This window comes from Leptinotarsa decemlineata, unplaced genomic scaffold (assembly GCF_025532065.1).
Source record: "Leptinotarsa decemlineata unplaced genomic scaffold, Ldec_3_MD MMD2_P_RNA_scaffold_5, whole genome shotgun sequence".
NCBI classification, from domain to species: Eukaryota; Metazoa; Arthropoda; class Insecta; order Coleoptera; family Chrysomelidae; genus Leptinotarsa; species Leptinotarsa decemlineata.
Genome location: NW_027412532.1, coordinates 18,380,452 through 18,392,712, shown reverse-complemented (window position 1 = coordinate 18,392,712; position 12,261 = coordinate 18,380,452). Strand labels below are relative to the sequence as shown.

The 12,261-nt window shown below is 31.3% G+C and overlaps 1 protein-coding gene across 1 annotated transcript in view; it reads right to left on the bottom strand.

Moving 5' to 3' along the window:
* Window positions 1–12,261, bottom strand: part of cpo (RNA-binding protein) — a 120,389-nt gene that overhangs the window by 66,351 nt on the left and 41,777 nt on the right. Inside the window, exons 3-4 of the mRNA XM_074169658.1 lie at window positions 11,469–11,522; window positions 1,405–1,467 (exon numbers count right to left, since the gene is read on the bottom strand). Of these exons, the coding sequence (XP_074025759.1) occupies window positions 1,405–1,467; window positions 11,469–11,522 (117 nt within the window). The remainder of the gene's footprint in view (window positions 1–1,404; window positions 1,468–11,468; window positions 11,523–12,261) is intronic.

Below are 12,261 nucleotides of genomic sequence, written 5' to 3'. Positions count from 1 at the left end.
TGGCACCAAGAAATCTCTCTTTCTCGCTTTTTTGTTCCTGAAAATGTTTCCGGGAAAAGCAAAACATGTCAAACTCTATTTTTTGCTGTATCTTCTTCGTTCACGTATATATCGAAAATCCGTTAAAACTTTGTCACAGAAACTTTAATAAGCTATTAGATAATATTCAAAAAATGTTTATATATGACCACCGACTTGGACCACTATCATCTTTGAAATTATTTGATGGTCAGCGTCCATATAAAAATTATAAAATTGAATTTTGATGAAAAAATGACTTTTTTCCTGGTTTCTACAAAGTTTTGTTTCTACAAAGACATTTGTACTTTATTCAGAAATTTATTCAAAATAAAAGATACCAGCGACAGTAGATACCAATTTTATTTCTCCAGGTTTTTAGAAACCAAGAACATGTGGACATTTTGTTGCTGTTTCTGGAATGTATACTTTCCGCAGGAACTTTATACAAGCTTTGAATCAGAAGGTATGAACTCATTTTCAGATTGAGGTCTTGATCAGTTAATTTTTCCTGAACAATAATTCTCATTTTTTGTTACTGAATGACTGCCGTAAAAGGTAATAGCCTATAGTGTTTCTTTATTAACCATCGCGAGAGACAAAATAGGGACGAAACATGAAAGTTTTTCTTAAACTTATAGGGATTGCATTACATTGTACTTGAAAATATTAGAGGCTTGTGAAAACAACAGATTTTAAATACTTAGTGCTATATATATATATATATATATATATATATATATATATATATATATATATATACATATATATATACATATATATATATATATATATATGTATATATATATATATATATGTATATATATATATATATATATATATATATATATATATATATATATATATATATATATATATATGAATAAAAAGTTTTCAAAATTCAGCTGCGTTACATAAAGAGAGCCACTGCCAAGGCCGTAATGGAAATTTATAATCTACTTGATGATAATTATGAAATAACAAAACTCTCAAGAATATTGTGATCAATTTTTCAATATTATACAATCTTTGCCAAAATTTTTAAGCTGCTATAAAAATATCCGTATTTTAAATTTCAAAGTTGACAACTCCCTATATAAATGTTCTATAAGTTTATCCTCATGAAAAGTCCATATTGCAAATATAATCAGATTTACAGATGAAGAAGGTAAAGCAAAAAATAAAATTTTTATATTTTTCATTCTTCTGACTCCCTATCTCTTAGAGTTTACGAAATTCCCATGCATAGACTCGAATTTCAGCAGCCCTGTATAATGAAAAATTCTTCGATATTCAATTAAGAATCGCAAGTCACTGAAAAATGTTCAACTTCGCCTTTCAGCTACACCCTATACTTACACCGCCTTCTGAAGACTAAATACCCACCTGCAAGTCCTGTTTAGCCGCTTCCGCTCCTGCCCTTGTGTTAAAAGTCACGAACCCCACAGGCTGAAAAAGACAAGGGATATTTCAGTGTACGTATAAGGTCATAGTATTTCCACCCTCCTAACTTATCAGGTGGAGAATGATAAGTGAGGAGGATATTTTTAAAACAAAAAAAAAAGAAATATATTATTTTGACAATATTGACAGATACAGACATAATCCCAAAGAAATGTGGAGAACTTTGAAGAGACTGAATCAAACGAGTAACATAGAAATAGCGTGCGGTTTTAATAATTATTTTGTTCATAGTATTAATGATATTATACAAAGTATTAGCATCACTGAAAGTTGGCACAATGTAAACAATAATGTATATTGTAAATTCGAAAACTTCGAAATGCTCTCTATGATAGATTTGCGGAAAATAGTAACCTAGAAAATAAATTCTCCATATATGAAACGCTGAACTGTAAAATGATCAAAGATGTCTTCGAAACCATCGGTCATATTATTCTAAACTTAATTAATACATCTCTATATACAGGAAAAATACCATATAAATTGAAAAGCAGTACTGTTATTCCTATTCCAAAAATAGCAAACACCCATAAAGCCAGTGAATTTCGACCCATTAATACTTTGCCCCCAATTGAAAAAATTCTGGAAGTTGCTGTATATGATCAGTTATTACATCACGTCACTAAAAATTCAATATTGATAAATAATCAATCGGGTTTCCGTAAAAATTTCTCATGTGAAACAGCATTACAGCTCACAATATGTAATATTAAAACTAACTTGGATAACTAGAAATATGTAATTGCTGTATTTTTAGACTTGAAAAGAGCTTTTGAGATAATTGATAGAGAAATTATGTTGTTGAAATTGGCTCAATATGGGATTGATGGAAAGGTGTTAGAATGGTTCAGTGATTATTTAAACAATAGAAAACAGAAAATCCGTTTTAAAGATGCACTATCAAATGAAAAAGACATTGATGTAGGTGTTTCCCAAGGTAGCGTTCTGAACCCACTTCTTTTTGTTTTATATTTGAACGATAGTGAACTTTTTATTGAATCTGAGTTCATAAACCTATTTGCTGATGATACGTTGCTTATGTGTAGCGATATAAATTTAGATAGAGCTATTCATAAAATGGATAGGATTTTAGGAGCGGTAAATGAGTATTTAAGCACTAACAAATTGCAGTTAAACGTAACAAAAACAAAATCAACGATATTCACCACGAAATATAAATATAGTATTAACCTCAATATCAATAACGAAAAAATTGAAGTTGTGTCATCAGTCAAATACCTTGGTTTTCAACTGGATAATTTTTTAAATTTTGACAATCACTCTGAATATATACATAAGAAAATATCGAAAAACTATATTTTTTCAGTAGAATAGCACAAAATTTGTCATTGCAGTCCAAAGTAACAGTTTACAATACCATTATTCAACCACACTTTGATTATTGTGCGTCATTATTATTTTTATTTAACCTCAATAAATTAAATATGCTACAAAATGTCAAGGGATGAGAGTAATCTTGAAAACAAATCGCCGTACTCCCATAAAAAGTATGCTTGATCGTTTGAATTGGTTATCAGTTGAAAGTGGACTCTACTATTTTACAATGACTCTAGTATACAAAATTGTGAATGGAATGGCATCAGAATATTTTAAAGATTACATCAAATTCAATAAAAACATTCATAATTATTGTTGATACAAGAAATTCCAATAATATACATATAAATAGACCGGCATTCGGAAGTATCAAGAATTCAATGAATTACCTGAAGAAAAAAAATATCCATTTTAAAAGATTTTAAGAGAGCACTTAGAGAATTGAAAAAAAGTAATAGAATAAAAATTGTATAGTTATGAGGAATTATTTGGGACATTTATTGTTTTTTCATTTATAGTTTTCAATTGTTTTCAATTGTTCGTTAGGGTATTTGTATCTGTAATGAAACCAAATATCACTGTTTTAATAATAATTTAATGTATATATTTACCTATATTTCATTAGCTATTTAAATGTTACTTAACATATGATACTGAAATTTTTATATGTAATGTTCACTGTCTGGCTACATGCCAGTTTAAATCTCAAATTGTTTACATTTAAAATTTTTCACATATTTTTTTTTATATTTCATTGTGCTAGTGTTATTATTACACACATAGATATGTATATTAGGTTTCCTATTTCAATGAAGATTATTATTATTATTATTATTTTATGAATTTGCTCGCACTGATACAAATACACATTTCAGGAATATAAGTGAGCATTTGGATGGCAAAGGCGACTAAGTAGGTATTTTCATACACAATACAAAAAGACATACCTCACGACAAAAAAGTACACTAGCATACCTATAGAGTAGATAACGGATGTGAATGTACCTTTCAATGCATTAGAACACATTAAAAATAGAAATTTATCAAGAGTCTTGAACCAAAAAACTCGTAGTTTACAATTTCTAATCTCTATCTCCGAATCTCTATAAAGAGCACCCAAACTCATCAATGTCTCCGAATTATTTTCAATGATATGTAAAGTGTATCCTTATGTGTCTACACATCCCTATCACCAGCTTTCAATAGTACCTATCCTTTCACAGACTATTGAATATTTTATTGTCAGAAAGTAATATCCAGAAAACTGAATTTCACCATACTCATAAAAAACAATGAATATATGACTTCAGTGTCGGATAGATCAGAAGTATGAAAGTTGACATGTGGTTTTTGCACAAAACTTTATATTGGCCAAACGGAGAGAAGCTTTCTCCAAAGAATAAAAGAACATATACGCAGTTTCTTGACTGTGAAGACAAATTCCACGTTAGCAAACCTTCTTTTGGAAGAGGGCATGAGTTTAATCACGATGATGGAGTATTACATTTGAAAGAAAAATGTTTCAAACTTTTGGAGAAATCAAAAACTGAGATATTCTGTAAATTTCCTTAATCTCTATCTCAATGTGGAGATTGGTAGTTAGTTCAGTACATTTTCATTTAATGAGTTGATGCAATTTTCTTTTATGATGCTTAAATTTTCAATGACTTTTTACCTGAATGCAGATCAAATTATTAGTCATTAAGTAGGTTAAAGGTCATATGATTGACATTGTTATTATAAAAAGCAGAAATTGTACATATACATTTAATGAGTCGGTAAAATTTTCTTAGTTTTTACCTAAACTGTGGTAAAATTATTATTCATATCCAAAGTAGAATATCACATGACTCAAATGTTGTCATATAAAGTACAAATTAAGTATAATTCAGTATGTATACAAGCACTTGAGGTAGTATTGTATAGCGAAGCACGAGTTGCGGTTTTGTAAAACTGTTAAGTGAAAATTTCACGATATATGTTATTTGAATACAATCGTAAAATGATAAAAAAGTAGCAAAAATCAAACAATCCGTCAAAAATCTTCAATTAGAATAAACTAACAAAAGTATCAGCTACTTTCTGAAAAATAACAAGTTTTAGAATCGTCCATTATGAGGACACTAAACATATATTTTAAACTAATTTTCAATAAGTTGATAGTAAAATTGAATCTCTTAATTCAAAAGACATCTACTCTTAGTTCTAAGCTTATATACCGTGGGTTTTGATAATATATGATCGAGGTATGATCAAACAATTTTTCTCATTACACATATACAATATCCGAACAAACTTCCTTATATATGGAGTTATAATGATATGTCTATCACTTCTCTTTTCTTTTTCGTAGTGGGTTTACATGTTTTTATATACAGTTAAGATGTCTGAGATGTTTGCCATATTGAACTGCAGCCCAGTATGGGTTGTGTTTCGATCAGTCTGCAGGCCTTCGCTAGTTTTTCTACATTCCTTGGTGGAACGTGTTGAAACTATCCCTTTTCGGACTTCTCCCTGCAGACCCAGGGTACTTGTTCGATAACAATATCAAAGTCTCCCATATCTTTGAAGACCTCAGGGACACGGCTTCTCACTGTGTTAATTTTTGCTCCATCCGCTTTTTGATTCTCATTTGGTTCATTATTTTGCACGATCATGGGAGGTATTGTCCATAGTGGCTCCTACTTGGATACTCTTGGTACTGTGGTATTAGCAGATTCTCCGTTAGTCATATATGGACTCAGGTACTATTTAACCTTCGGCATCAGTTTTATAGCATATAGTTAGACTAATCCGCCTATTAGATGGCTCTTTCATATGAGAGACAAACGCAAGAGATACCGCAGATTATTCAGATTTAGATGCCAAACATGAATTTCAAAACTTCCGCAAAAATTTCATTTTCAATGAATCTGTTCATCACCAATACAAGTAAATGGTAATGAATAACCATATAAGTAAATCTAAAATACAACCCAAGTTTGGTTGAAAATATTTTTGATATCACTTTTTTGAATTGAGATCTATCAAAATTTGATACTTTTTCATCAGGAGTGATATATATGAGTTGAATATTAGAAGAAAAACCAATCTAATTTGAGAATTTCGAAACTTTGCATGGTATGTATTCAAAAAAAACTTCATTGTGAGATGTTCACTGAACAGTTTAATAAAAACGCAACACATGTTTCGCTCTACAATAGGTCCGTAAGGCTTGTTTATATGTTGAATATAGACACTCCTGAAGAAGCTATTGAATAGCGTAAAGCTGTTCAGTGAAAATCTCACAATGAAGTGTTTCTTGAATAAGTTATGGATTTTCATCAAGTATCCATCACATATTCCATGTATATATTCCATAACAGAAAAATGCCAGCTTAACAATGCTAATAATCACATCTAATAAACCCCGCAAATAAGGTCTCGATATAGTACCATACCATACCATAATTTTTACATAATTACATGTCACGCATGAAGGTCAATCTGCAGTAAAAAAAGGTCAAACACCTTGAATATTTGAAAAAATCACGTTTGGACTGTAATCAGTGTCATGCACGAGAATTTATGATATCGAAATAATGAATATTTATTCTAGGTCCAAATATTCAGAGCATTTAATATTTTCTGGTTGACAGATTTCTTAATATGTTTGAAGAACACGATTATATGCTGGGTTGATTCTATTAAATTGATGCATAATGTAGTGAATGACAACAAATAGTTGAAGGCCCAAGTGAATTTATAAAAAAAAAATGCTACTTCCTTCGGAAGAAGAAAATACAATAGAAGACATCTTAGAAAGGTGGTTTAAATTATTGATTTTGCATAATTTCAGTAAGAAGTTTAGTGGGACAATAAAATTGACAAAAGGCTCTATTGAGGCACTGACAAAAAAAGTAAAAACAGTCTCGAAATTGAGGTAATATTTTCTAAAATAATGTTCACGTGTCATCGTAAGATTGAAGGATTTACATTCCGCGAAACCTCTGATAGGTCAGGGGTACCTTTTGGACACTTCCTGGTGGATATTCTCGTTTTGACATCAAAACATCTGCTGCTACTCAGAACTAATTATAGTGACGTATGGCTTTTCTTTCTGTATTTTAAGATCCCATCAGCAGACAACCTAGATCTTCATCTCATTTTACGATCTTTCAGAAGTAGACCTCCACTTCCAAAAAATATTTAACGAATTTACTTTTGTTGGTAGTTTAGAATTCACGCCACAAAGTATAAAAACTATGTAGGGGTTTTGAATCTTTTAAAAGTCTTCAGTATCGTAAATTTTTGAAAAGGTAAAATATATATCATATTTATAAAGTACGTCTCTTCCGTGAAAACACTTCGATCGAAGAAATGAATTCTGCAAAAATATGATGGATAAAAAGAATAGAAATAACAATTTAATCGTTAACGATTCATTTTTAGGAAAGACGATGCAATGCAAATCCATACCGGAAGCCGAAATACGATATAAAGGACTTTTTGAGTGAGCTGGTGCTGTGCAAAATACAATTATTAGTCTATGTTTTTTATGAAATGTCGATAGGAGCATTCTACCTGGGCTTTTCACGAAATACATTAATTTCTGTTGCAGTGTTTTTGATGACATTCTGTTAGCCAATACTACAGACCGCAAAAATTGGTATAGCTGTGTTTATGAAGAAGAACTGTCAAATCAATGGCTAGGACGAAAGAACAGTTGAATGGACCACTAGATCATCTGCTCTTAGCTTACTAGCTTTCATTTAATAGAATCTATACTTAGTATATAATGCGTGGCCTGGCAATATCTGTGATCAGAACATAACACTAGCCCTACTACAAAATGTCAGGGACTAAATTTACACAGGGTCACTGAACATTTTCGACGTTTCATGAATGGACTAACACTCGTTACTTGATGAACATTAATAACACTATCTATTTGTAATTCATTGTTTGAAACCGTTCGTGTAGTAATGAATATTGCTGGAGTTTTATCCCAATAGCAAACCGTTATTTCAACACATCGACACGTGTTTCGATCACCAAGTGATATCTTCTTCAAGATGAAGATTGATCTCAATATCTTTTACAGTTCTTCAGAAACCAAATATCTTCTTGTAATAGCCTACTTTTTGTTGAGTACTTACGATACAGATTCAGTTCCGTTTACCTGGCCGTCATTATGTACTTGTGATGCACCGTTTGGAACCTTTGGTGTAGTAATGAATATTACTTGAGTTTTCTCCCAAAACCAAACCGTTATTTTGACATCTCGACACGTGTTTCGATCACCGAGTGATCATCTTCAAGAGGAACATAGCGAATCACGTGTCGCGATTTTGTAAAATCCTTTATAGTGAAAATCAAATGAAAAACTGTATTAATGACTTTCAATATGGATTTTCATCAAGTATCGACCAGTTCTATTCAATTAAGTGTCGAGGTATTTAAAACTACGGCTTGGTGTTGGGATAAAACTATGATAATAATGATAATAATTAGTACAATTTAAATTATAGACGCATTTTGGTACCGAGGAAGCTACGAAACGCATCTAATATTAAAAAAATGTTTGTGAAAATTGTTCAGTTATTACATTTACATATACATACATATTTAATGTGATGATTTTTATTACTTTCATCATTCATGAATTGTTTTGTGAAAATTACAGTAACATACTACTTTCTAATTGAATTGTTAGTACTATTTCCTACTCTGTACCACTTTGACGCAACATATTTTTGGAATCGGCTCAGCAAAATGAATCCACAAATTAAAAGACAAATAGGATTTTCTATTTGAGAAGCTCGATAATGACTCAAAAGTAGAACATGCTGTATATTTGATGAATATTTTGGAAGGCAGTGAAGCCAAATAAAAATCGATCTGTTACGAGAATTTTCAGATGCTGATAATGAATTTATGCGACATTTGTGGACGCACTGTATATCTCAACACTAAATTGAAATGTGTGAACTGGAAATGGGGGAAATGAAGAAAATTCTCATTGCACGCGAGTTTGATTGATGTGCCTGAAAGTTTGAGGCCTACCTCGGAGAACAGGGTTATTAAAGCGCCTTTCTTAGCGTTGCTTTCATTTTTCGGGATGAAAATATGAGATATCATTCATTTCATATGAATAATATATTGAGAAAAATATGTCAAAACTTCAGCCTAGATGAAGACAAAAGTTTATTTTCTGAAAATTGGGAAAACCATTTATATATGTAATCGATAATAACAGTAAGTTAATGAAACTAACAATTTTTATCTTCCTTTCATTACATTCTGTAATGCGTATCTCATAGAGCTACCATTAGACGTTAAGAGTTGAGAGAGTGAGTTATCATGAAATGTTGAAAGAAGTTTTTTAATTTTTTTAACGAACCTTAGGTAAGTGAGTTCCGCTTGGAGAGCATTTTCCGAAAATATTGGATATTATAGGAATGTACTAAACGGTTCCTCAGTTGTAATGGAGACTGTGTGAAGAGATTTTTCATTTTCAACGAATTTCTGTAGTGGGAGTAGAAGTAGATGTTCGTTCCCTGATCAAATATCCTTCAGGTTCTGGTGCAGATACTAGGACAGATATATCAAACTGCCTGAGTACCTGTGACCCTATCACAAATAGAAATCTACGCCACTGGTTGTACAGTGTGAAACACCTAAGATGAAGACACTCTTGTATTCTGGTAATTTTTGAAAGCAGATATTTTATTTTTGGTACATCGGATGCATTTTTCGAGTGACATCCTCCTGCGTTCTGCGAAAAAGGCAAATTTTGCTTCGCGTTGATGATACTGAAAAAAGTTATTTGGAAAAGTTGCTTGGAAATCGATTATGACCCTATATACCGAATTTTGATGCAAAATTCGAATTTTGAAGTTTATTGTAGTTTTCATATTCAACGATTTTCAATTAATTGTTCTGAATAAGAAGCTACGAAACTAACATATTCGTTTTAATGTAGGAATGAGCATGAAAAACCTAATATTCATAATGAAAAAAGTAAAAGTTTGATTATTAGTTACTAAAAAGCCACAGAGACATCGGCCGAAATTAAATGACAATGTAGGGAATTCAACAGGAAATAAAATAAAAACTAATATTGAAAATCCGTTCCACGTATTGCCTCTCTCAACTGGTCTACCCCCATTTCTGATACATTTTTTCAATTATTTTTTTTATTATCATTGGCAACTCGCCTGAGTTCTGGAATACTTATTTTAGGCTTGCTGTAACAAAGTTCTTGTGACTCGTGGCCTAGACTTGTAAAACTTATTCTTGACCGTATCTCAGGAGTTACAATCCATTGGAATTATGTCAAGAGAGCGAGGAGGCCACTGTTCATATAGGTGTTTTCTACCAATCTAATGTAATGGAAAGTGTTCGTCAACCAGCCTCGCACCATCCAAAAATTATGAATGGAAGCTCCGTCTAACTGAAAATACATCTCTTGCCGCACATCGAGGGGTAGATTTTTGATGATCTCACATAATTCATTATCAAAAAAATTCAATAGTCGTTCAGCGTTAATGGTATCACTGAAAAAAACGGTACAATTATTCTGTCGTCTGACATACCACACAATACATTAATTTATTGAGAGAATTGGTCCTTACAGTTTATAACCCCGTGGGTTATTCTGTTCCTGTCCTGTCTAGTCATAGGGTTTGAATTGGTGTGAGCCCCAATAAACCCTTGCGGGTTGCAGTATAGAGACGAATGACCTACTTATTCTGAACGTAACCCAACCTAGTAGATCTTCAAGTGACCAACTTCATTGTGAATATAGAAAGTTTTTTTCTCAGACAACTCCAACATGGTAATTGGACATAAAAAACTTCATGAAATTATTGAGCACACTCGATATTGATAGTAACGTAAATTTTGTAGTACATCCTATAGGCTCATAAAATTATAACATGGAGAAAATATTTACACACTTTGAATCTTTCAGTAACTCTGTCGAATAATTTATTTGACACAACTTCATTATTCGAATCTACTGAAAAGAGAAACATTTTCAATAAATATTGATAAATTGTTTGTGTATTATTTTTATCATAACTATTGAATTGCTGCTAGATATTCATTATCATATCCCAATATTTTTAGAAAGAGCCCAAAGGGAACTCACACTAGATATCAAAAATGGAGGAAAAAACTAAAAAAAAAAATGGTATAATTATTATTCTGCAATGAAAAACAGTTTCCTCAACCGAGTTTTCTTTGAGGCCAGTTGAATAAAGCATGACGAATACCGAATACTGAAATCAATATACTTTCTGAACCTAACTTTGATCCGCCACGCATCTACTTGCTAACCTATATATTGGTGAATAGTTTGAAAAAATCCAATATCTTTTCGAATACCTCCGGATCTGTTCGGAATTTTTTAAAATTTAAAACTCAATTTGAATAGGCTTTAAATCAATTCACTTTTTCTATTTTAATCGACTTTGCACCTCTTACAGTTCCGATTTTCCCATGTTGACCCTCCGTATCTTGGACAGCCAGTATTATATTTTTACATTTTGTATTGAGAGTATTTATTATTTAGTAATATTTTTAACGTCTCTACCAAAGTTCTGAATCAGGTCCGAAGACTCTATTATCATAATATGGTATAAAATGTATATTATTTCACTTACCGATGCTGTTTTGCCATTTTTACTCGTAACTTTGAGTAACGATCCTTCATAACCCTGAAAAAGAAAATTATTTTCAAATATCAAATGTTTTTGACGATGGTAGTTTTATTTCAGATTGAAAAATATGTACAATGACTTCTATGTAGTCTACGATGCAATTATCAATCACTCACAATATTATTTATTTTTCTCCAAGCATTAAACGAAAATGGTTTCATTTACTTTTTCTATTGAGTATGCTGAATGATACAGTCCATTTACCATTGTTTCACAAAGAAAAAACGCATAATCACAAAAACTAAAATATCTGCAGGTTACAAGAAATGATCAATTACTATGAAAGAACTTCTGATCTCAATATGGAGTGCCAAATTGCATACTGGCACCAAACTTTATTAACAATGTCAAAATGCAAAATTTATTACCCAAATATATTGCTTGTAGGTCTGAAACTAAAACACGGTTATGACGAAAACGACTTTCTCGGGTGGCTGAGTGAATAAATTGTTCTAATAACGTGTTAAATTACTGTATAAATAATTATTCATAATCTAATTGATTATAAGTAGTGATGGATTTTCTAAAAGAAGATAAGTACAATTTATTTACATGATATTTATATACCCGTAATTTGTTCCCAAGGATAATAGTTTGAATTGAAGGGGTTATATATTTTAGGAGTGATTAATTTTTGGGAAAGAAAGTTTTTGGCTTTCTACTACTCCATCTTGATACAAAAATAAGAAGGATGAGGGAGTCTTCCAAAGAAAGGAAGGAAGTAACTCTATACATG